The sequence below is a fragment of the Papio anubis genome, chromosome 11 (assembly GCF_008728515.1).
Source record: "Papio anubis isolate 15944 chromosome 11, Panubis1.0, whole genome shotgun sequence".
In the NCBI taxonomy this organism is placed as follows: domain Eukaryota; kingdom Metazoa; phylum Chordata; class Mammalia; order Primates; family Cercopithecidae; genus Papio; species Papio anubis.
The window spans coordinates 44,465,189-44,492,081 of NC_044986.1; the positions used below are offsets into that span (position 1 = coordinate 44,465,189).

Genomic DNA, 26,893 nt, shown 5'->3' on the forward strand with positions numbered 1-26,893 from the left:
TCTGATGGAGACTGCTGCTCAACTTCTGGTCTATGGTATGACACTTCCTTCATCCAATGATACTCCAGCTCTTCCCACTGTTGTTAATAATTTCTGTGGTGCTACCTGAACCCTGTTTGTCTTCTCAGCAATGCTGTGTAACCATGTCCTCTGTTTGCAATGCCTAGAGTGACTTCTTTTTCCTGATATGGCCTGAGTTGATACAGGTCTCTAACAGACATCTCAAAACCAACAAATCTAGAACAAACTCCTAATTTCCCTCTCAAGTTGCTCTTCCTGGTACTTTGTCCATTCAAATTCATGGCAACTCCATTAGTGCCATCCTTGATGCTACTGTCCCTCTCATACCTGTATTCAATCCACCAGCAAGTCCTGTTGGTTCGACGTTATAAATATACCTAGAGTTGGCTATTTTTCTCCACTTTCACTGCTATCACCATCCTGGTCCAAGTCATTATTAACTCTCGCTTGGACTATTGTGGTAGCCTTCTGATATGGTTTGGCTGTGTCTCCACCCAAATCATTATCTTGAATTGTAGTTCCCATAATGCCCACATGTTGTGGGAGGGACCCAGTGGGAGATAATTAAATCATGGGGGCAGTTTTCCCCATACCTTTCTCGTGGTAGTGACTAGGTCTCATGAGATCCGATGAGTTTATAAGGGGAAACCCCTTTCACTTTGTTCTCATATCTTCTCATGTCTGCTGCCATGTAAGACATGACTTTTGCCTTCTGCCATGATTGTGAGGCTACCCCAGCCATGTGGAACTGTGAGTCAATTAAATCTCTTTCCTTTATAAATTGCCTAGTCTTGGGTATGTTTTTATTAGTAGCATAAGAACTGACTGCAGTGAGCCAAGATCACACTACTGCACACCAGCCTGGGTGACAGAGCAAGACTCCATCTCACAAAAAAAACCAAAAAACAAAAAACAAGAACTGACTGACACGGTAAATTGATTCCAGTAGAGTGGGGTGCTATTGTAAAGATACCTGAAAATGTGGAAGTGGCTTTGGAACTGGGTCACAGGCAGAGGTTGGAACAGTTTGTTTGGAGGGCTCAGAAGAAGACAGGAAGACGTGGGAAAGTTTGGAACTTCTTAGAGAACTGTTGAATGACTTTGACCAAAATGCTGATAATGATATGGACAATGAAATTCAGGCTGAGATGGTCTCAGATGGAGAGGAGGAATATGTTGGGAACTGTGGTAAAGGTGACTCTTGCTCTGTTTTAGCAAAGATACTGGGGGCATTTTGTCTCTGCCCTAGAGATTTGTGAAACTTTGAACTTGAGGGAGATGATTTAGGGTATCTGGGGGAAGAAATTTCTAAGCAGTAAAACATTGAGATGGTGACTTGGGTGCTGTTAAAAGAATTCAGTTTTAAAAGGGAAACAAAACATACAAGTTCAGAAAATTTGCAGCCTGACAACACGATAGAAAAGAAAAACCCATTTTCTGAGGAGAAATTCAAGCTGGCTGCAGACATTTGCATAAGTAACGAGGAGCCAAATGTTAATTGCCAAGACAATGGGGAAAATGTCTCCAGGGCATGTCAGAGACCTTTGAGGTAGCCCCTCTCATCACAGGCCCGGAGGCCTAGGAGGAAAAATAGTTTCCTGGGTTGGCTCAGGTCCTCCCTGCTATGTGCAGCCTAGGGACTTGTGTCCCAGCCGCTCTAGCCATGGTTAAAAGAGGTTAAAGTACAGCTCAGCCCATGACTTCAGAGGGTACAATCCCTAAGCCTTGGCAGTTTCCATGTAGTGTTGAGCCTGTGGGTGCACAGAAGTCAAGAATTAAGGTTTGAGAACCTCCACCTGTATTTCAGAGAGTGTATGGAAATGCCTGGATGTCCAGGCAGAAGTTTGCTGCAGGGGTGTGGCCCTTAACGAGAACCTGGGCTAGGGCAGTGCAGAAGGGAAATGTGGGATTGGAGGCCCCACACAGAGTCCCCACTAGGGCACTGCCTAGTGGAGCTGTGAGAAAAGGACCACTGTCCTCCAGACCCCAGAATGGTAGATCCACTGACAGCTTGCTCTGTGCACCTGGGAAAGCTGCAGACACTCAACACCAGCCTGTAAAAGCAGCCAGGAGGAAGGGTTGTCCCTGCAAAGCCACAGGGGCAGAGCTGCCCAAGACCATGGAAACCTACCTCTTGCATCAGTGGGACCTGGATGTGAGACATAGAGTCAAAGGAGGTCATTTTGCAGCTTTAAGAATTGACTGCCTTGATGGATCTAGACTTGCATGGGGTTTTTAGCTCCTTCATTTTGGCCAGTTTCTCCCATTTGAAATGGGTGTATTTATCCCATGCCAGTACCCCCATTGTATCTAAGAAGCAACTAACTTGCTTTTGATTTTACAGGCTAATAGGTAGAAGGGACTTGCCTTGTCTCACATGAGACTTTGGACTGTGGACTTTTGAGTTAATGCTGAAATGAGTTAAGACTTGGGGGGACTATTGGGACGGCATGATTGGTTTTTGAAATGTGAGGACATGAGATTTGGGAGTTGCCGGGGCAGAACGATATGGTTTGGTTGTGTCCCCACCCAAATCTCATCTTGAATTTTAGCTCCCATAGTTCCTATGTGTTGTAGGAGGGAGCTGGTGGGAGATAATTGAATCATGGGGACAGTTTACCCCATACTGTTCTTGTGGTAGTAAATAAGTCTCACAAGGTCTGATGGTTTTATAAGAGGAAAACCCTTTCATTTGGTTCTTTCTCTCAGATCTGCCGCCATGTAAGATATGCCTTTGCCTTCTGCCATGATTGTGAGGCCTCCCCAGTCCTGTGGAACTGTGAGTCAATTAAACCTTTTTCCTTTATACATTACCCAGTCTTGGGTATGTCTTTATTAGCAGCATGAGAACAGACTAATACACCTTCTAATTAGTGTCCCTGCTTCTGTAGTTCAGAATGATCTTTCTAAACTAGATTATGCTGCCCTTCTATTGAAAATATTCCACTGGCTTCTCATCTTAGTCAGAAGATATGGTAAAATCTTAACAAGTGGATCCCAAGGTACCAAATTTCTGGGACTTCATGTTCCACTACTTTCTACTATGTACATTCTGTTTTAGCCTCAAAGACCTCACCACTCTGACTAGGACCCACCAGGAATATTCCTACCACAGGGCCTTTGTACTTGCTATTTGCACCCGGAATGTGCTTTCTCCAGTATCTAAGGCTGTTGACTACCTCCTTGCCTGTGCTTAGATGTCACTTCATCAGAGTCCTTTTCTGATTACCATATACATATCATCCTCCTTCTTATCCCTGTTTTTTTTGTTTGTTTGTTTGTTTGTTTTTTTGAGATGGAGTCTCACCCTGTTGTCCAGGCTGGAGTGCAGTGGCATTAACTCCACTCACTGCAACCTCCACCTGCCTGGTTCAATCAATTTTCCTACCTCAGCCTCCCAAGTAGCTGGGATTAAAGGCGCCCACCACCACACCTGCTGATTTTGTATTTTTAGTAGAGACGGAGTTTCCCCATGTTGGCCAGGCTGGTCTTGAACTCCTGTCCTCAGGTGATCTGCCCTCCTCAGCTTCCCAAAGTGCTGGGATTACAGGCATAAGCCACTGTGCCCAGCCCTTGTTTTTGTTGTTGTTGTTGTTTTTGTTGTTGTTCTTTATAGCACTTATCACCACCTCATGTATTATGTAGTTATTCATGATGTGTCTCTTCCCATCAGAATATACACAAGAGAACAGGGACCTTGCTTAGTTCGTTTCCATATCTCCACTATCTTACTACTGCCTGGCATTTAGTAGGTGCTCAATAAAATCTTTGTTTTAGAAAATGATTAATAAATAATATGTGCATATTGAATATTGTTTCCTCTTTTAACAAATCTTTAATAATAATAAATTAAAAGCACAAGATTGCTTTGCATCAGGCACAATGATAAACGCTTTAAATAGAGCACATGATTCACTTTCATTTATAGAGCCCACATGCTCTTTGTCAGGCGCTGAGGGTGCCAGCCCTGCAGGAGCTTCGGGGGCGGAGCAGAAGGCCGCCTAAAAGAGCCTCTGCTAAGAGAGCATGCGTAGGCGGCGCGCTGGTAGAGCTGGGGACCTGCCAGCCTGGGAGGCGGAGGACGGGTCCCATCTCTTAGGACCGCCTACAGCGCATGCTCTGCAGGATCAACTGGCTAGCTGGCAAGCGGCCGCGCTGGGCTGGGGCGGAGTCTCCGCGGCACTTCCCGGTGGCTGGCTGCTCTGATTGGCTGAACAAATAGCCCAAGGGTGGTGGGCACCCGCCCGCCGAACGAGGCCGACCAGGCCCCCTGCAGGTACCCTATCCGCACCCCGGCCCCTGAGAGCTGGCACTGCGACTCGAGACAGCGGCCCGGCAGGACAGCTCCAGGTGAGAGTGCCGGCCCCGCGGCGCTGCCAGGTGCGGGTGCGGCTTGGAAGCTGGTGCCTCCACCAAGGGGAGGGTCGCGCCCTGAGGCTCTGCCGGCCGGCAGGACCCTCTGCGTTTGAACCCGGCGAGTCTTGCCTGGGGTGCCTGCGGGTGCTTTTTCTGCGAGCGTTGGCTCAAGGCATCTGCCAATCAGAGAGCTGAAGTTGCCCACTCTTCCCTGGGCGCTGTTCACTTTCCTGGACAGGCGCGGTCGCCGGTCAGTGAAGTTGCCCAGTGCTCCTGGACCGTGAGGACAGCAGGGATGTCTGAGTCCTCTCTCTATATCCTCGTGCTCTCCTCCCATTAGCTCCTCCAGGCATCCCATCCTACCTCTCTTGTTAGCCAACGGCGTGGTCGAAAGCAGACTTGGGTATCAATCCTGGTTAAAGTCCCAGCGATATTGCTTTTTAAACAGCTGACACTTTGCTTCCAGTACTTAAGCTGGGTGAACCTCAGATTCCTGAAAAATGGAATTAATGGTACTGCCATAGGGTCGTTGGAGGAGTAATTGACATAGTAGATCAGAAGCGCTCCCTGCGGTGGCTGGCGCCTCGCTAGAGCTTAAATGTGAGTCGTAATAATTGTTGTTAGTAGAAAGCTAAATGGCATGCTGCGTTGGGGCCTTTTCTTCTGCCACTGAACTGTTGGGCTGCTCCTATCTTTTTTCAGAATTTGTACTATGCGTCCAATACATACATGGCACTTCGCTTGGTTCTGGGGGTGCAAAGCTGAGTCAGACTGAGGCTGTGCCTGTGGCCTTGGGCTGGGGTGAAATGAGGGCAGACAAGTATCTAATTGCATTGTTACAAAGTCTAGAGAACTGAGATAAAGGTGTTAATACAGCTCAGAAAAGCACACTGAATTCAGCCTGGAGGGGTTTTTTTCCCCCTCCTTCGAGATTTTCACAGTTATCTCCTTTGTAAGAATTGCTTGGCTTTGTATGTTGAGAAAAACATACTAAGTATGTAGTGTTGTGTTGGAAGGAAAACTTAACTGGGTGAGATTTTCAGCTGAGTAGATTTAGCTGTTACTCTCATGGACCTTCCTCTAGGCAGCTGGTGCAGGTTCTGTAGGAAAACTGCTGAATGAAAGCAGCTACTGCAGATGCTACTGTTTTAAATTGTGGTAATTCCTTTGATTTTTTCCCTTTCAGTTTACTCCTTGTTCTCTAGTAATGATAGACTTTTGGGAGGTTGCGTTTATGATAAAAAAAATAGCCTGTGGCTGTACAATCTTTCCTATCATAAAGAAGTACAAAGTTGTAAGTAGAAGCAGTGGCCTTGCTTTGCCAGTGCACACTGAAGGGGATAACGTTTGCCCCTTTTTAGAATTTCGGAGTTTACGGCCGGCGCGGTGGCTCACGCCTGTAATCTTAGCACTTTTGGAGGCCGAGGCCAGCGGATCACGAGGTCAGGAGATCAAGACCATCCTGGCTAACACGGTGAAACCCCGTCTTTACTAAAAATACAAAAACAAAATTAGCCGGGCGTGGTGGAGGGCGCCTGTAGTTCCAGCTACTCGGGAGGCTGAGGCAGGAGAATGGCGTGAACCCACGAGGCGGAGCTTGCAGTGAGCCAAGATCTCGCTACTGCACTCCAGCCTGGGCGACAAAGCCAGACTCTGTCTGGAAAAAAAAAAAAAAAAAGAAAAGAAAAAAAGAATTTCAGAGTTCACTAATTCTTGGAAAAAAAATAATCCCAGGAAGAATTCCATCAACAGAAGGGAGTCAGTTCACTTTTGCAATCTCCTGAGAATCAGTTTCTTAAGACTTGTGGAATATTTAGTTTAAACACAAGACTAAAAACGAACAGCTGTATTGGAGTATTATTGACATACGATAGCATGGCATATTTCAATTGTACAATTGTATAAGTTTTTACATGTGTACACACGTGTGAAACCATTGGTACATTCAATATTATGAACCTGTACATCACCCCCAAAAGATTATTTGTGCATACTCCTTTGTAATCCTTTCTTACTGCCCCTTCTCTCCCCAGGAAACCACTGATCTGCTTTCTATGAATATAGATTAGACTGCATTTTGTGGAGTTTTATATGAAGGGAATCAGACAGTACTTTTTTTTTTCTTTATTTTGATCTGGCTTCTTTCAGCATAATTAGTTTGAGATTCATCTATATTGTTTTGTGTTCATTCTCTTTTATAGCTGAGTAATAGGTATATACCATAATTTATCCAATCATCCATTTAAAGCATTTGGGTTTTTCCAGTTTTTGGCTATTACACCCAAAGCTGCTATAAACATTTATGTACAAGTCTTTGTGTGGGCATACATGCCTGCATCTTTTTAAGTGGTTCTATTTATTTTTTGAAAATGTAGAAGTTCTGGACTATAGTCATAGGTTTTTCTCTAACCATTTGTGTTTTCTTAGGAGAGGCATTTAACTTTGCCTTCAGCATCCTCAAGGTCTTTGCTGTGATTTTGAGTCATCACTGCCAGAAACCAAGATGGTCTTTGTTGATTTGATGGTTAGAGAATTTCAGAAGGAGAGAAACGGGTCAAATTTTTCCTTTCTGTTTCTTTTGAAGGCTCTATTTTCTTTCATTTCATTTTCTTTCCCCCATGAATGACAAATTTAATTGCTGACATATAATTGGGGCAAGAACAGAAGTGGTTAAATAAGTAGGAGGGAAAAGCTAATAGTGGCTGAACTTAAACATGTCTAAATCACAGGTGGAGGGCAAGAGGTGGGAAATAAGCAAGCTCAGAAATTTTGTAGCTCTTTCTTTTTCTCAAACTATCCTCTTCTAAGTCTTGCCTTTTGTTATTTCTCCATGAACAATTTGTTTTTAACTTTGGGGTTAGGAAGTGTGTGGGTACGCTGGACTCCAAAGGTCATATATTAACTGGAGGTGGTGGGTGGGAAGTTTCTTAGTTAAAAGTAATTCCTTTGGGAGGCGGAGGCGGGCAGATCACCAGGTCAGGAGTTTGAGACCAGTCTTGCCAATATGGTGAAACCCCGTCTCTACTAAAAATACAAAAATTAGCTGGGCATGGTGGCCTGCTCCTGTAATCCCAGCTACTCTGGAGGCTGAGGCAGCAGAACCACTTGAACCCGGGAGGTGGAGGTTGTGGTGAGCGGAGATCACGCCATTGCACTCCAGCCTGGGTAACAGAGCGGGACTCAGTCTCAAAACAAAACAAAACAAAACAAAACAAAACAAAAAATTCCTGGCCAGGCGTGGTGGCTTATGCCTGTAATCCCAGCACTTTGAGAATCTGAGGTGGGTGAATCACGAAGTCAGGAGTTCGAGACCAGTTTGGCCAATATGGTGAAACCCTGTCTCTACTAAAAATACAAAAATTAGCCTGGTGTGGTGGTGTGCACCTGTTGTCCCAGCTACTCGGGAGGCTGAAGCAGAAGAATTGCTTGAACCCAGGAGGTGGAGGTTGCAGTGAGCTGAGATTGCGCCACTACACTCCAGCCTGGGTGGCAGAGTAAGACTCTGTCTCAAAAAAATAAAAAATAAATAAAATAAAATAAAATAAAATAAAAATAAATAAAAAATTAATAAAATAAAAAATTCCTTATTTTCTCCTTTCAGATATGGCTGGAGTCATTTGTTTCATATTTTCCCTTCACCTTTTACTTGCCCTAAATCTGGTTCAGAACTTTTTGTGGGAGCATTAATTTACCAGAATATTTTTGTGTAGTAAAATAAAAGCAAATAATAATAGACTGTTTTATTATACAGAATGAAAATGCGGTTCTTGGGGTTGGTGGTCTGTTTGGTTCTCTGGACCCTGCATTCTGAGGGGTCCGGAGGGAAACTGACAGCTGTGGATCCTGAAACAAACATGAATGTGGTAAGTTTCTCAAAGTTATGTACTTTTAAAATGCATCTGTGACACATGTTATTTTCTCAGATCCAGTTATGTGAGCTACATGAAGCTGTACTCATACATTCATCTCTTTACAACTCCTTTGCTTTTCAATTCTCTGAATCTTTTTTTTTTTTTTTTTTTTGAGACGGAGTCTTACTCTGTCACCCGCCCACCCAGGCTGGAGTGCAGTGGTGCCATCTTGGCTCATTGCAATCTCCACCTCAGGGGCTCAAGCGATTCTCAAGCCTCAGCCTCCCGAGTAGCTGGAACTACAGGCATGCGCCACCATGCCTGGCTACCTTATTTTTTATTTTAGTAGAGACAGGGTTTCACCATGTTGCCCAGGGTGGTCTTGAACTCTTAAGCTCAGGTGATCTGCCTGCCTCGGCCTTCCAAAGTGCTGGCATTACAGGCGTGAGCCACCACAATTTGCCCAATTTCTCTGAATCCTAGATTCAGTTGGCTAGCTTTTTCTCATCAGGTAATCTGTAGTTAACAAACCTCAGTTTAATGTTATATATACTTCTTAATAAGCTAAATTATGATATTTATTAATTCATTTCATTTTTAAGTCTCAATAAGTTTGTTTAAACTATAAAAAAGTATTTAAACTTTGCAAGAACTTTACCGCTATTGAGTGATGGTTTTAGAATGCATTGAACAAAGATTGTGATTAAGAACGTCCAGGGAACATATTTCTATACAGAAGTCAAAGTATCTGAGTAAAATTTTGTTAGAACAAATATGCAAAAATAACCAGTCGACTAATTAAAACATCTGAAAGTTATTAATCTTAAGTAAACAACAAATTCTGGAAATACTTCATTTAGGCATGAAATATCAGAAAAGTACAAATTATTAAAGAAAACAGCAACTTTAAAATAGACGTTGCAGTGACCCAGCTGAAGAATCTGGCAAGCTTAGGGACTCGGAGAGAAATTCACAGTGAGCCAGGAGAGTATGACCTGATAGCAGGGTCTTAGAGTTAAGTTTTACTTCTTAGGTCAAAGCTTTTCTTTTGCCTCCCAATTTTTCCAACTTTTAAAATAATTTTTTTAATAAGAATGATAAAATTAAATTCTTTCAAGTACTTACATAAGAGAGGGTATGTGCACTTATTTACATTAAATCCTCTGGATACTTGAATTATCCATATCCCACTGAGCTCCTGATTAACAATTGTCCCATGAATCTTTTCCTGTAGAGAAGTGAATGTGACCATAATTCCCTATTTTGTTCAACTTTTCTTCCATCCCACCTTGACATTCTATGTAATCTTTTTAGTCCATTGATAAAAACAGGTTAATATTTTTTATGCTTTATTGGCCAGCAGGGGATCTCTCAAAACAAATGAAGTGTTTTATACATTGACAGTTCTAGCTGGCATATTTAGAAAAGAAAGAAATGAGCATTTATTTGTGCCTGGTAGGCAGGATGGAAACAAAGAGGCCAAGCTGTGGTAAAGTTAGACACATTTGGTATAAACATGCTAGAATGATGAAACTGAAGTTTAATCAAACATCTGTAGGTAGAATCCAAGCGTGAAACAAGGGAGGATTTACTGTTGTGATGGGCTACTAGATTTAGCAGGCTAAACTTTCAATGACAAATGCTTTCTTAAAGCCTGGAGAACATAGTTTTTCTGTTCCTTTACTTGTTAATGTGGGAGACTGTTTCAGATTCTGTCCACCCAATTTCCATTGTCCTTTTTCTCTACAGAGTGAAATTATCTCTTACTGGGGATTCCCTAGTGAGGAATACCTGGTTGAGACAGAAGATGGATATATTCTGTGCCTTAACCGAATTCCTCATGGGAGGAAGAACCATTCTGACAAAGGTATGGGAACGCTCTTAAAAGTAAAAACCAGAATTTGGCTGGGTTTTGTGTTAGTAACCAAGTTCAGATTTAACTTACAAACATTGAAATGGGACTATTTTTAGACCAGAGCACTAGCTGTGTTGCAGTTTTGCAAGGCACAGACAAATAATTTTCTTTTAAAGAAGTAAGGACAAGGGTCATCCAATTTTTTGTTCGAAGGTCAGATTCATTTGAGGATATGCTGAAATCTCTGTGGCTTTGTTTTTTTAAGGAAGCATCCATCTCGTTTAATGAACCGTTTTGAGCATTAAGTAGATGACTTTTGCTATCTAAAAATTATTTAATTTTTTTTGAATTCACATAATCTAAAAATCAGAGAATTAGAAGACATACAGTAAAATGCCTCCATTCTCGCTCACTCCCTACTTGCTGCTTTTTTGTGTGTCTTTCTAAAATAACTTCATTTTAAAATCTTTTTGTTTCCAAAAATCTCATTAGAAACAAGTACAAACACAGATTCTTATTTTTCTCTTGCCTCCATTTTAATGCAAAAGATGGCACTATTGTCTTCTTTGAATTTTTTACTTAGCACTTGGAGATCTTTCCATACAGTACATAAAGCACATCTTCCAGAGGTGCATGGTATTTCACTATATGGCTGTATCATGATTTATTTACCAAGTGTCCTATTAATGAGCATTTGTGCTATTTTCAGTCTTCTGTTAACAAATATTGCTGCTCTAAATAAGCCTTTGTGTATGCAAGTTTATGTATACGATACATGTCCAGAAATAGAATTTTTGGATCACAGGATATATGCATTTGTGATTTTGATATATATTGCCATGCTGATTTTCATGTGCACGTGTCCTGATGATAACTATCACTATGAATATATGAAAGTTCTTGTAGCTTTGGCTTAAAAAGCATATATGTACATGTATATGTATATCTTTTTTCTCTCATTTTATAACTCAAGCAAAACTGCAGTTTGCAGTGCGGATAAAGGAATTTCTAGACAGACTGATTGAAATTATTAAGCAGGTATCAGAAGAAGGAGCTAATCTTTATTCAATTAACTCTCCAGATGTAGCTTATTTATTTATTTACTTTTTTGAGACGGATTTTCGCTCTTGTTGCCCAGGCTGGAATGCAATGGTGCAATCTTGGCTCACTGCAACCTCCACTTCCCGGGTTCAAGTAAGATGTAGCTTATTCTATAACATTTTTTTGTTTCTGGAGACTTTTCTTGGGGAAATTAAAGTTTAGATTAAGGTAGTTAGGTAGCTATTCTTTAACTTAAGTGTTATACGGGCAGCAGAGCCATCTTTGCCTCAATTCCTGCCCAAATTGTTATTCAAAGCAAACTTAAAAACCCTCTGTGTTAATGTGAGCATTGTATTATTATTTGCTTTGTTTTTTCTTAATTTATCCTAATTTAGCTTTTTTCTTCCATGTGTTCTAGCTATAATAAGATTTTAATAATGTTTAGGTGGCCATGACAACCATTATTTTTGAAATTTGATTTCTAACTCTTGAGATTTTTATGGTTTACAGATATATGCCATTAAGCTTCCTTTTTATACATACGTTATAAAATGAGTGATAATTTATAGTGAGAGCTTTTAGTTTTTCCTGTGCTCAAAACACTCAAAACATATTTTACGCTAGAGCAAGCATATAATCTTGGTTTCCTTCCTTTTTTCTGCCAAAGAATAACCTCTGTATACTGATTTCAGACACTATATAAAGAAAAATGTTTTGTATTATTTTTCTTAAAATTATAGTTGATTAATTAGTAATGTGAATCACTGTTAAACGATGGTAAGAATTTCAATAAAACATGCTGAGAGCTCTCCTCCTATATCCACCTTCAGACTTTTTTCTCCATACAGTGGTTAAAACACTGAGTCACATGCTCTACCTGTGTGTATCACACTGTTGGAGGGGAAGGTGCAGTGCCCTGGAATATGAAGAAAGTGAGCATGAGTCTTGATATGCTCCCAGGTAATAGAAAGGAGACTTATGGGACCTTGGTGCTAGACCTGGGTCTGCCCCTGACTTCTTGTGTGCTTTTGTTTTTCATTTTTTTAAACCTCTGTGGGATATATTATATATACTTTATTTTATTTTTGGCAGGAGGGTTGGGGATTGGGAGAGTGGAGAGTCTAGGTCTTTAGAATGGGGGAATATAGACCGAAAGTACTTACTCTAAGCTAAATCTGTTCATAGCATTTGATCCTTATGTTCTTTCTGTATTCTGAAGAGGCCCTCCCTGTAGGGGATCACTGATATGAATGTCATACCTGCTGTGAGCTAATCTCAATGGGGAGTTTTCAAGGAAGTCTACGGTGAACAACTCAGTTCTCTAAAGGAATTGTGATTTTCCTAAGAACTGCATGGGTACTTTTCTGATGGTTTGCATTTCCACAGTCTAAAACAGAGCATGGACAGAGGCTCTTTACTGTCCTCCACTCGTATTCAAGAGCGAGGTTGTTGCCACTGGTGTTATTTCGGCTGTTTAAAGACAAATAGATAAAAAGAATGGAAAAGGCCTTTCACACCCAAAGTGAAACACGTCCTCTTCTCATGCGTCCCACTTCCCCTCCTGACTTCCTCCTCTATTATTAATAGCACCAGCATCCTCCTAATGACCTAGCCTGGAATCTGCAGAATCATTCTTGACCACGGGTCCTTTCTAGGCCACCCACATTAAATTGCTTCAGTTCATATTTTTCTTCTGTTTCCCTGATCACCATCCTACATTGGGCTCTTGTTACCACTTAACTGGGTGCCTGAAATAAGCGCAGCAGCTGAGAGAGTCTTGAGCCATTTCCCTTTTCAAGGCTCCTCGTATGTTAACAAAAAGAAATAATTTCCAAACAGGATTTTGAAAATTCAGTTTGCTTATATAGTTTAAGAAATTAATGCTTTTAATACACACAAAAATACTGCTATACATTCATACTATTTCCAAGTAATTAAAAAATATATTAAAACAGTATTCATTTTTTGGTACCACATTCCTTGTGGAACCTGAGTCTACAGCTGAATGGTGAGCATCTTTCAGTCCTGTTGCCGTAGGCCTCTTTGACTTACTGTGTAGCCTCACTTGGAGATCGGATTTTTTTTTATTAACACAGGGCTTGGCCACATGGCTTCTCTGCCCATATTTGCTTAAAAGCTTTACCTAACTGCTCTTTTCTCTGCCAGCCTTCCTGTTCTCGTTCATCCTACATGGTTTTGCAGGATTAAGTTTCTTAAAACTCAGCTATAATTATGTGAAATTGCCATTCAGCAAGCTTCAGGAGTCTCAGAAATGAAGATATATGCTGTTCCTTAAATATTCCGTCCTAGCTGGTATTTGTACTTTTCACCTCCATTCTGTATGGTAGTAGCCCTTGGCTACTTGTGCAGTATGTGCGTGTTGTTTCCCATCATTAAGCAACCTTCTTAGAAAGTGTTGAGCAACCCTTTGCTCCTGAAGGGAACTGAGATTCAGAAATTAATCCTTCACAGGGAAGTGGCTCTGTTTTCATCTGCTCAGCCTTATTTCAGAAAGTCATAGGGAGTTAGCACTAGAGGGATCTCAGATTCCTGCCTGGGCTAGGGATTTTTGTTTTTTTTAACACACTTCACTGGTGGGTTCCAAGGTAGAATTCTTGGTTTTGGCAACCTGTGTTCTAGACTAACACCCTCATTTTGTTGGATAAGATAGCCAGGTTCAAATAGGGAAAGGAATTTGCCGCAGGTCGGAGGGTCATGGTCTGGCCTGTCTAACTACAGATTCAGTGATCTTTGAACTGGAGAATGTGGCCTTACATAATAAATATTAACCAATTGATCCCGTGATACGTACAATATATATTTTATTTGACTGAAATAAGGAAATACACACTGGTCTTGCATTAAATACGTAAAACAGCAACAACAAGGCAGATTTACTTCTTGCCTACTAGGATATTGGCCAATCATCAAAACACCAAGAGTGGCACATTTGTATCTGAAAGTTACGCATCAGATTGCCAAGTGGGTGAAGTGGCGCTCTAGACTGTGAAAGCCTGGAATGACTGCCTTCAGCATCCAGAAACAGGCTTTTCAACTGTGGCCTCAGCAAAGATTCCCCAGGGGTTGCCCATTGAGATATTAAGAGTCATACCTGAAAATTCACAGCATGGCTTGTGAGTTAAGTCTTTAGAAGGAGTCTATCAACTTGTATTTTGCTTTGATTGTTTATTTTAGAATTCTGATTGATTTCTAGATTTTTCTTTCTTTATAGAAAAATCCTTCACCTCTAAAGAAACTATTTTTTGAATCACTGCAGTGCTCTAACAGGCTACACATAGGCCTTGGTGATCGGGGATGTAATTCCTCACCCCTGATGGTGCCGAACAGATGCGGGTTCATTAATCAATGCCTGAGCTTGATGACTTGGGCTGAACTCAGGCTCATGTAGCACTCTGATGGTGCGTTGGGTAGGGGATTGCATTCAGAACCTTTGCCTAATGGAGCAGCATAAGTGAGGTCAGCCGTACAGTTTGTCTCATAGGCCCAGGATGGGATCAGAGCAGAGAGCCGAGTGGAAAGGAAGACAGTACTCTGCCCTGTCCCCTTCCCTCCTCTTCCTCCTGGTTACCGCTCTGACCTGTCCTCTGTCTTCAACCTAATTTTCACATCTTCAGGGAGGATTTCCTCAGCCTCTCACAACAGATCAGGCACCTGGCTACATATTCTCATAGTTCTCTGTGTTTTTCTCCATTACAATTAAGACAATAAACAATATATTATTATGTAGATGATGATGTGTGTGACCTCTGTCATCCCCACCAGACTCTGTGGGGGTGAAGACTTTTCTGATTCTCTTTAAATGGTAAATTGCTTTAACTCCAGGCTGCAGTCTACCCAAGTATGCTCCTGCAACCCTCCTGTGACACTGCAATAGTGTCCCCTGCTCAAGGCCACACTGCATTAAGGATTTCCTACTCCTGGACTCCTAGGAGTCCACGAACACAACTTGAAAGCTTCCTGTGGTGGGTAAAACTTGAAGCTGTATTGCCTCGTGATTAAGGTGAACATGTGAAGAGCCACCAGTCATGGGTGTAAGTTCTGGCTCTACTATTTAACTAGCTGTGTGACTTGGCAATTTTCTTTACCTCTCGAAGTTTTGACTTATTCAATTATTAAACAGGAAGAATGATACTGGCTCCTTCATAGACTGTTGTGAAAATTTGATAAGGCCTGTGAAATATATTATAATAAGTGCAGGTGATACAGTTGCTTTTAAGACATTTATTTATCTAAAATATTTAAATGAATAAATAAATATTTTAAAAGTCTCGTCCTGTCTCCCAGGCTAGAGTGCAGTGGTATGATCATAGCTTACTGCAGCCTCAAATGATCCTCCCTCAGCCTCCCAAAGGGCTGGGATAACAGACATGAACCATGGTGCCCAGCCTCTGTTTTTAATTTTGAAATATCAACGTGGATTTGATGGTGGTCTTTGATATTGACTTCTTCAGGATTAAGCCCTCCATGACAGGGATGTATTCTAAATTGTATGGAAAGGAGGAAGATGCCTTTGTTTACAGTGGACAGAAGTAAGAAAAGTAAGAAATGTCATAGAACTATGTCTGGGGGGTCCGGTGACACGCACTGTGTCATCTCTAGCCCTGCGTCCCCTGAAAGTGCCTTCTTCTGTGGACCCTCTGCTCCTTCTGTTGAGGGAGCATTTTGGATGAGAGCTAGATAATTTCCGAAAATTCGGTCAACTCTGAAACTCTGGAACTCAAGTTGCTGTGCTGCAAAGCTGTCTGAGGACAGGCCGTGGTGACAGAGAGGGTCAGGGAAGACAGAAAGGCAATTTGGCATGGAGATGATGGGCACGTTTGTCACATGACCTGGGTTTGATTCCCAGCTCCATCATATACTAATTGTGTGTCCTGGGTCAAATGATTTATTCTCTCTAAGACTCAGAGGCGCCAAAGGAGGAAGAATGATGTAAATGGCCCAGCACCATCCTGGGTGTATGGAAAACTCTAATTATGACAATGTCCTGGAAAGTTCTGCAGTGAACAAGACAGACCACATTACTGCTTTCATGTTGCCTGGTGATCAGAGTGACTATTGCTAGTGGTGGGGAAAACAGCATTCTGAGGCATGGAACGGTTTTCTTCCCTGCTCTGTGATGCAGGGCGCTCTTGTTGTGTTCACTCTTGCAGGCCACCTGCTCCCTAGCAGGGTGACAGTGAAGTGTGAGTACCATGGACTGCACAGTGGCAAAGGCCATGTGACTCTCTGAATGTGTCCTGTGGACTGGTCAAGCGCTGTGCTCTGTGTGAATCATCAGGTGAACTTTCATACAATTCTAGGGTGTAAGAACTCCTATTACCTCCTGTTTTACAGATGAGGAAACCAAGGTTTATAGGGGTTAATTAACTTGCCCAAGATAAAGCAGCTGATGGGTAGTGAAGGTGGGAGTCACACAGCCCGTGACTGTTCCTGCCCACTTGGTCCTCTTCTCAGGCCTCAGAACAGCTATGATGTCCCTGATAAAGTCACACTATGGAAAGTATCTGACTTAGGTGTCCTGTATCTTCTAGATGTCCTGCTTCTGCCTACTACACCAACTCAGAGAGCTGTTAGGTGACTTATCTGAGATAATGCATGTAAAGCGCTTAAGTGCTTAGCATGGTGCCTGACACATTGTCAACATTTAGTACACTCTTGCTGTTACTATGATTATATTACCTGGACCAAAGAATACCACTTCACTTTATCCTTCTTCATAGCAGTTATGTTCTAATAATATTTTATTACTTACAGTTGACTCTTTAACAACATGGGGGTTAGGGGTGCTGGCCTCCAGAGCTATTGAAAACTGCATATAACTTTTGCATTCCTCAAAATTTAACTAATAACCTAGTTGACCAGAGGGCTTACCTATAATGTACATAGCCGATTAACATATATTTTATATATTATATGTATTATATACTATATTCTTACCATAAGTAAACTAGAGAAAGAAAATGTTATAAGGAAATCATAAAGAAAAGAAAATGTATTTACTATTCATTAAGTGGAAGTGGATCATCATAAAGGTCTTCATTCTCATGTTGGAACAGGCTAAGGAAGAGGAGGAAGAGGAAGAGTTGGTCTTGCTGTCCTATAGCAGAGGTGGAAGAGGGGGAGGAAGTGGAAGGGGAGACAGGAGAAGTAGGCACATTCAGGGTAACTTCATAAAAATACATTGTAATTTCTGACCTTTTTTCATTTCCCTAGAAATGTTTCTATAGAATAGCAATTCTTCCATCATTCGCTTTAGTTTCAGTGCCTGTGTCGTAGAAGCATCAGTGTTGTAAAGGAAGTCTTGAATAATTGCAGTTGCCACCCTTCTCCTGAATTGTCTAATATCAGTTTGTTTTCTGGTACTGTATCTCCCATGTCTTCTTTCCCATAGTCTGGTGCTGTTTTAGAAAGCACTCATCTCCATCAAGTTATCTTCTGTAAATTCCTCTGGTGTGCCTTTTAGCTCTTGATTTTATTTAAGATGCATATCTTGAAACTCTTTACCTGCTCCCACCCTCCACCTTTTTGTCATATCCACAATCTTTTTCTTGATTTCCTTGATTGGCTAAGTCATGGATATGGATTCTGTGAAGTCATGCACAACATCTGGACACAATTTTCTCCAGCAGGAATTTATTGTTTCAGGCTTGATAACTTTAACAGCTTTTTCTGTAACAGCAGTGGCGTCTTCAGTGGTGTAATTCTTCCAGACCTTCATGATGTTCTCTCTGTTGGGATTCTCTTCCATAACATTGTCCATCGTTTCCATAGTGTATGTGTGTAAAGAGCCTTAAAGGACTTTATGACCTCCTAATTTAGAGACTGAATTAAAGATGTGTTTGGGGGCAAGTAGACCACTTCGATGCCTTTGGTATTGAATTCATGGGGTTCTGTGTGGCCGGAGGCATTGTCCAATATCAAAAGAACTTTGAAAGACATTCCCTTACTGGCAAGGTGCTTCCTGACTTCAGGAAAAAAAGCATCAATGGAACCAATCTGGAAAAATAGTTCTCATTGTCCAGACCTTCTTATTGTACAGCCAAAAGACTGACAGCTGATGTCTATATTTTCCCTTCAAGGCTCAGGGATTAGCAGATTTATAGATAAGGGCAGACCTGACCATCAACCCTACTGCATTTGCACAGAACAGTAGAGTTAGCCTATCCCTTCCTGTCTTAAATCCTGGTGCTTGCTTCTCTTCCTTACTAATAAATGTCCTTTGTGGGATTTGTTTTTTTTCAGAATGGAACACTTTCATCTGCATTAAAAACCTGTTCAGGCAGACACGTTTTCCTCCAGGAACTTATATGTGGCCTCTTGGCTGGCAGAAGCTGCTGCTTCTGTTATCTTAGCATATTTTTAAAGTTTTTAAAATTTTTAATTCTTAAAATTAATTAATTTTTGGCTTTTTAGAGATGACATCTTGCTCTGTCACCCAGCTGGAGTGCAGTGGCACCATTATAGCTCACTGTAACCTCAAACTCCTAGGCTCAAGCAGTCTTCTTACTTCAGCCTTCTAAGTAACTAGGACTACAAACACGTGCCAAACATACTCGGCTAATTTTTAAAGCAATTTTTGATAGAGATGGGATCTCACTGTGTTTTCCAGGCTGGTTTCGAAATCCTGGCCTCAAGAGATCCTCCCACTTTGGCCTCCCAAAGTGCTGGGATTACAAACATGAGCCACCGTGCCTGGTCTGTCTTGGCATTTTAAAAGCCAAACAAACCTCTTTGTAAAATTATCAAAACATCTTTTATTGGCATGAAATTCTCCAACTTTAGATTCTTCGCCTTCTTTTTTCTTTAAGTTGTCACATAATGACTTTGCTTTTTCTTGACTCTTAGAGTCTAGAATCTATTCTCGCTTTATCTTGAATATAAGAGTCTAGAATCATATTAGGGCAATTCCGCACCCACATCAAAGCTGCATTTTCAATATAAGATCAAAGGTATTTCAGAAAAAGTGCAAGGTTTTGGCACTTGCTGTCATAGCTACGATGACAAATGGCTTCACAAACTTTATTTCCCCTTTTTTTTTTTAAACAGTTGTCGTTATATGTCATTTATCTTGAAATGAAGATAATTGAAGCTGCAGACCTTAATCTATGACACATATCAAGCAATCCAACTTTTTCTTGTCTGGATTTTTCTCTGCTTTTGGGAGCACTCCCAGATCACTATTAGTTCTTTGTATGGGTCCCATGGTGTTACTCAAGGTTTATGATATTGCACTAAACATGATGAAAAACATATGAGAACTGCAAGAGATCACTGTTTACTGCAATATGCATTTACTGGAGAGACGAACTGCTCACGTGGAGATGATTAGTGTCACGGGAAATTTAAGCAGATATTTACAACACTCACCACAAGAGCAACAGGAGGTGGCTACAAAATTATTACAGTAGTACACAATATATTCTAGTTAATTTTATGCAGTTATGATTTAATACCGCATCTTTACATTTGTTTACATTTCTCTTAACTGTCAATGGCACCATGTATGGTCTGTAAGTGTGTGTCTAAGTTTTGAAAATGTTAACTTTTTATACTTCGTGTATATTTATGGTAATAAATAAAAAATAGGCCAATATCTAAATATATTTTATACATTCATGACATACCTAAACTTTTAGTAACTTGTTATTATTTCTAGACTAGAGTTGGTCTGTTTTTCTCAAATTGTTGCAAATCTCCAACAAATTTTTCAATGTTTATTGAAAAAAAATTCATGTATGAGTGGACCTGTGCAGTTCAAACCTGTATTGTTTAAGGACCAACTGTATAGATTTATTATGTTACTATAAGGGACCATTATTTATTCAGCTCTACTATGTATTAACTACTTCATCATTCTCACTTTAGAAAAGAACACCTATACTTCAGAGAGAGTTGAGCAAATCCTACGAAATTTTGTAGCAGTAAGAACTGAGGTCTGCTTCATGCTAATGCCCCGGTGTGCGACCTCCTCCTTGTTCTCTGTTTTGGTTCTGCCCTGGACCTCAGCTGGTTTCTCACATGTGTTTTGGAGTGTGACAGGGTCCTGTCCGGACTCAGCATCCTGGCAGAGAAGGCCAGTGCCTTGGGAGGCAGGAGGAACTTCCCCACCCACCCGGTCATCTTCCTCCTGCGGAACTGTGGGCTCAGCACATTCAGTTTCGGAGCCTGAGTAATCCCCTCCTGGCTTCCACCCACACTGGGAAGGCAGCGTCGTGGTGGGCTGGCACTGGGCTGCTTCTTTGTCAGTTTTGTCCTATAGAGCCATGATGAACTCACTTGCCATCTCCAGGCTGAGAAATGGTCCTTTAGTCTTTTCCCTTAATCCCCAGCCCTCCTAGAGCCACCCGTAGGGCACAGCTGGGGAAGGCAGCCCTTGATCTGTCATGCTGGTTTGTCACTCAGACAAACAGGGTTTCAGGGTGCCTGAGTGCATTGAGCAGGTTGGGCCTTGGAGCAGCTGCCGGAGCAGGCGAGGCTGAGTGGGTGCCTCTCCTTTCATTCCCTATCCCCTCCATCTACTAGAGATTACTTTCTTCAAGCACTTTGTCCATATCCTCTCAAAAATAGCTTCCTGCCTTCAGCCAGAAGCCCTCAGTGTGTTCTAGAGACTTCTCTCTTGTTAACCTTCTGTCCCTAGCAAAGCGGTGAAAAGCATGGCCTGTGGTGTCAGACACACCTTGTTAGATTCCAACTCCCCCGCTTCCTAGCTCTGGTTCAGCCTTAGGCAAGTTGCTTGACTTCTCTGCCACAATTCCCTGTTCTGTTCAATGGCAGTAGTGCCAACTTCAAAGGATTTTCAGTACAGTACCTACAGCATGTAAGCGTGCAGTCAGCGCTAGCTATCATTTCAATCAGCTATTCTCAGCAAGGTGAAGTGAAATCTGAAATAGTTCCCTGGAAGATGTGAGCGGCAATAGGTTTTACCTTCCCAGAGGGAAACATCCTTTGCCAGTAAATCCTTAAATCCTTGTTTGGTGGTGGGATGGGAAAGAACCACGTTGTACCTTCCTTTCTTCCGCCTGCTGGGAGCAGGTGAGAGAAGCTGGCAGACAGTTGGCTGGGCCTGCTTCCAGCGTCCAGTCAATATCATTCCCTTTTGTATTCACCCGGTGCCAGAGGGAAGGGGCAAGCAGTTTAGCAGCCATTTTTAAAGGTTTTCCACGCTAAGATTTGGTACTATTTTCTTTGTTGAGGATCCATGATGCCTAATGGAACCGCCATCTCTGGAAGCTCAGTAAGTTATATCCTCTGCATCTCCCTCCTCAGAAGAGACTTTTTTGTTCTCGGATGAAAGGAAACTGGCCCAGCCTGGAAGGATGTGCATCCCATGAAGTCCTTCCTGTTCCCTGTGTTTCCAGGTCAGACAAGGCACTGGACTTTTCCTAGTTGTTCCCCAGCCTGGCTGCGCATCAGAATCAGGCAGGGAGCCTTTCGTGTGCACACTGGTCCCACCTGGCCAAGGCCTGGGTGCGGTGTCAGCTCTCTATTCATCTGGCTCCTATGTTTTCTCTAGAACCCTTTGTGGAAACATCTGTCTCTTACTTAGAATCCAGGTCAAATATTTGTGCCTCTGGCCAAGTAACTTTCTCCTTCTTCTGGGCCTTCCTGAGTGGTGTTCTAGCCTTCTTCTTCCTGGGCTAGACAGTCATTGTGTGTCTGTCTCCCTAGAGGATGCAGCTCCCTGTGGGAGGGAGCGGGGTTACCCATCTTTGCATTCCTAGCATCTATTAGGTTGGGGCAAAAGTAATTGTGGTTTTTGCCTTACTTTTTTATGTCTTGGGGGTGGGGGCTAATGGAATCCCTCTCTGTCACCTAGGCTAGAGTCCAGTGGTGCGATCTTGGCTGACCACAACCTCCACCTCTTGGGTTCCAACAATTCTCCTGCCTCAGCCTCCTGAGTAGCTGGGATAACAGGCACCCACCACTAGGGTTTTGCCATGTTGGCTAGGCAGGCCTCAAACTCTTGACCTCAGGTGATCCGCCCGCCTTGGCCTCCCAAAGTGCTGGGATTACAGGCGAGCTACCGCGCCCGGGACTGCCATTGCTTTTTAGGGGCAAAAACCGCAATGACTTTTGCAACAACCTAATAGCAGTGGCTGCTACTCAGTAGGCACCACTAAAGGTTTGCACAAAATATAATGTGTGTTTTCAAATCACCTCTTGATATTTTACCTTCTGGTGTACTGCTTAAGATACAGCAGATTTCCATTAAAAACTTTTCACCTGAATGTGGAGGACACAGCTGAGTGGCCTTCATTGCTCTAAAGCCATGCCATTTGTCAGACATTTACCTTTCTTCATCAGTCGCTTTCCTCATCTGCCAGCATTTCCCATGAGGAAACAGTGTGGTCTGCAGTACCCTTTGCAGTGCTTGGCCCGGATTCTCCAGATTTGAAAACATTTAGCTTGTAAAGAATAGATTCACTGTTTCCTTCCCATCTGGTGCCTCTTTTGTGTCTGTTGTTAATTGAGCTTTTGTATTCAGCTTGAAGTAGGGGATGGACGAACCCAAACAAACAAAAAAGGACAATTAGAAAAATAGTGGCTTTGACTTGTTCTTTAGAAGACTCCTTCAAAGGATAAAGTAATTCCCTGAGAAAAGTGTTGTGCAGGTGTGAATTAGGTCTGGTGGAACAAGGGTATTTACAGATGTTCTTAGAAGCTGCTCAGCCGCCCTAGGCATGGTCTCCTGGGTAGCACGTGCTCCAGCTGTCCACATGCCATTCCTTGCTTCACACTCACCTCCCAGGAAAACTGCAGTAGCTCCTCATTGCCCTTGGGAATCCAGGAGTTATTTATTGGGGATGTTTAAAGACTTTCCTGATATGTCTTCAACTTGTCAACTTCCACATTTCCCCATTCAAAGCTCCTGGAGGTTACAGAGGGAAGTACAGGGACTTCAGGGAAATTTTGAACATTCCCCATCGAGAGAAGGTGGGGAGCTGAGTCCTGGTCCCATGCACTGGCCAACATCTCCCCTCCCAGCCTCTGTCCTGGCCTGGCTGCCACACATCACCCTCCTCCTCCTCTCGCAATTATCCTTGCCCCAGGGCCCTCTCTGCTTTCAAACCATTCCTGCCTTTCTCTGGACACTCTCCCCTGAGGAGTGGACTAGGCAGCCCTGGGCTTTCCATGTTAACTACAAAGGCACAGATTGGAACAAGTGCCAAGGAATTAGGCCACCTACGAGCCTTCCTCTTGCCTCACTCTGACTCTCCATCCTGAGGGAAGACGATTGCAGTTGTTTTTGTTGGAAATGACCTGACCTGTGGGAGCATCCCGTTCCTGGCCTTTGAAAGTCAAGTCGCCTTCCTCATGGCCTAGTCCCTGATCACTCTTGGTGGGTGAAAAGTGTCTCAACATACCTAAGGAGCTGTGGCATGAGCAGGAAAGCCCCTCTTTCTAGGAAGTGTTGGGCGCCATCAGTAGGGCAGAGCCACTGCATCGTACAGCTCCCAGTCACCATTCTCACTGCATTGTACAGTTACCATGAGATGCTGCTGCTGCCTGTAGTTACACATTTTTCAACTATAATTTAGTGATGAATTAATTTTGGTAATTATTATTGTCACACTGATGTTTATAATTTTGAATTTTTAATGATCATTTTTCAGATTTTCCCAGCTGGATTGTCATCTTCTTCATTGTAGCCAAGAAGCCTGTGCATAAGACGCTGTATCTACCACAGTGCCTTCCACATACACTTTTCGTAGTAAATTTAGTCTTGTTACTATCACATTAAAATGAACCTTTGAAGGCAAAGATGAGCACATAAAGCAGCCCTATTATTGTCCTATTTGCTTTCTATTTTCTCCCCATGGGTATAAGTTCATCTACATGGCCCTGGCATTTCTATTTTGTCATTAGAAAATCACAGCAGCCAGACATGATGGCTCACTTCTGTAATCCCCGCACTTTGAGAGGCCAAGGCAAGAGAATCACTTGAGGCCAGGAGTTTGAGACCAGCCTAGGCAACATAGTAAGACCTCACCTCTATGAAATTTTTTTTAAAAAATTGGCTGGATGTTGTGGTACATGCCTGTAATCCCAGTTCTTCAGGGACCTGAGGTGGGAGGATCACTTGAGTCCAGGAGTTTGAGGCTGCAGTGAGCACTCATGCTACTGCACTCCCATCTAGGTGATAAGACGAGACCTTGTCTCTTTTAAAAAAAAAAAAAAAAAAAAGTTATGGGAATCATTTTATACTCTTCGCCTGGGGTCCTTCTATTTTAACAACATGAGGGTACAGCACCCCTAGGTTGTACAACTCCAGGGAGTACCATGTATATTTTCAGGTATGTGAGCAGTGCCTTCCAGAGTGGTCCACAGAAGCTACCTTGCAGCAGAACTGTCATTTAAAAACAATTTGCTAGTTACCAAATCTATATTAGGACATTAGCAGAAGTGAACATTTGTCAATTCACTTATAGTCTTATCATCCGGACAAATAATTCTTCTCATTTTTCCTTGGTATTTTACACTCCTATTTGGTGTACATTATTTTTGCATAGCTATAATTCAGAGTAGTCTATAATTTTGTATTTTGCTTTTTTTTTCCTTTTGCAAGGTATGTTATAAGCTTTTCTATGCTGTCACTGTCCTTGTCATGGTCGATAGATAATTATTGTACCAAGTGGATTTCAATGAATTATTTGACCACTTGACAATTAGCTTATTTCCAGTTTTTCACTATTGTAAAGAATGAGCAGAGGGCAAAGGAAGCTCTCATTTGTTTACTGTGACCTGTGTGTCAGTCACTATGCTGGGTACTTACCTCACTTATTCCTCTTAATAATTATTTTTGGAACTGAGATGCAGGCTGGTTAAGCAACTTAATTCTATGAGTTGATGTATAGTCAACTCTTACTGTGTGTCAGACACTTTGCTACCTACTTTTCATATAATATCTCATATCTCACTATGTCCTATAAAATGTGTATTATCATTTCTACTCTTCAGGAAGTGATATTAATTTTAGGAGAAGTTTCCCCAAGGTGTCACGTCAGAACTTGGAGAGGACAGAGTTGAGCCTAGGTTTGTCTGAGCTGTCTAAAACTCATGGTCAGACTGGGCATGGTGGCTCACACCTGGATGTAATCCCAGCACTTTGGGAAGCTGAGGTGGGGGTGGATTGCTTGAGTCAGGAGTTCGAGAACAGCCTGGGAACATGGTGAAACACTGTCTCTACAAAAAACACAAAAATTAGCTGGGTGTGGTGGTGCATGCCCGAAATCCCAGCTACTTAGGAGGTTGAGATGGAAGGATCACTTGAGCCCAGGAGGTGGAGGTTGCTGTGAGGGGAGATCATGCCACTGCACTCCATCCTGGGCCACAGAGCAAGACCCTATCTCAATCAATCAATCAATCAATCAATCAAATGAGTGAATAAAACTCATGGTCAGTATAATGTCAGCTCCACGGGGGTATTTGTTTTTCCTCTTGTTTTTGTTCTCTGCTGTGTTCTCAGTGCTGAGAAGAATGCCTGGCACATAGTTGGTACTCAGTGAAGGCTTGTTTTTTTTTTTTTTTTTTTTTTTTTAAAGACAGAGTCTCGCTTTGTCGCCCAGGCTGGAGTGCAGTGGCCGGATCTCAGCTCACTGCAAGCTCCGCCTCCCGGGTTCATGCCATTCTCCTGCCTCAGCCTCCCAAGTAGCTGGGACTACAGGCGCCCACCACCTCGCCCGGCTAGTTTTTTGTATTTTTAGTAGAGACGGGGTTTCACCGTGTTAGCCAGGATGGTCTCGATCTCCTGACCTCGTGATCCGCCCGTCTCGGCCTCCCAAAGTGCTGGGATTACAGGCTTGAGCCACTGCACCCGGCAAGGCTTATTTTGAATAACTGAATGGTCTCAGCAATAGGTAAGCAGCCTGAGGTCAGGTTTCTTTGGCTCCTACATCTTTGTTTTTTTTCTGCTGTATCACTGTCTCAGGTACAGGTGAGTAGAAAATAAATTCTTACAGGTAGACACAGACACATATATTTATGAATTTGTGTGTGTGAGCCTTTTTATCTATTTAACTTTTATTCAGCTTTAAAAATTTTTATTAAATTTTATTTTTTAAAGCAGTTTTAAGTTCACAGCAAAATTGAGTGGAAGGTACAGAGATTTCCCATATACCCTCTGGTCCCCACACTCCCCTGTTATGAACATCCCCTGCAGAGTGGAATTGTAATTGTTACAGCTGATGAACCTACATTCACACAAAGTCCATAGTTTATATTAGGGTTCACTTTTTTTTTTTTTTTTTGAGACTCAGTCTCGCTCTGCCCCCTAGGCTGGAGTACAGTGGTGCAATCTTGGCTCACTGCAACCTCTGCGTCCCAGGTTCAAGCAATTCTCCTGCCTCAGCATCCTGAATAGCTGGGATTACAGGCGTGCACCACCACACCCAGCTATCTTTTTTGTATTTTTAGTAGAGACAGGATTTTGCCATGTTGGCCAGGCTAGTCTCAAACTACTGACCTCAAGTGATCCACCCGCCTCAGCCTCCCAAAGTGCTGGGATTATAGGCGTGAGCCACCACACCCGGCCGTTACAGTTCACTCTTGATGTTGTATATTCTATAGTTTTGGACAAATGTATGATGGCATGTATCTACCACTATAGTATCATACAGAGTAGTCTCACTGACCTAAAAAATCCTCTTTGCTGTGTCTATGAATGCCTTCCTCCCTCCTAACCCCTGGCAACCAGGATCTTTTTTACTGTCTCTATAGTTTTGTCTTTTCCAGCATGTCATATAGAATG

General features: G+C 42.4%; 1 protein-coding gene across 3 annotated transcripts in view; it reads left to right on the forward strand.

Moving 5' to 3' along the window:
* Positions 1-4,054: 4,054 nt before the first annotated feature.
* Positions 4,055-26,893, forward strand: part of LIPA (lipase A, lysosomal acid type) — a 37,594-nt gene continuing 14,755 nt past the window's right edge. Inside the window, exons 1-3 of one of the 3 annotated variants that reach the window (XM_009214939.2) lie at positions 4,055-4,371; positions 8,129-8,240; positions 9,978-10,095. In XM_009214939.2, the coding sequence (XP_009213203.2) occupies positions 8,130-8,240; positions 9,978-10,095 (229 nt within the window). In that variant the 5' untranslated portion in view covers positions 4,055-4,371; position 8,129. Of the gene's footprint in view, positions 4,402-4,468; positions 4,978-8,128; positions 8,241-9,977; positions 10,096-26,893 lie in introns of those variants that run through there. The other 2 variants (XM_009214940.3, XM_017963096.3) reach the window with 2 other exon arrangements.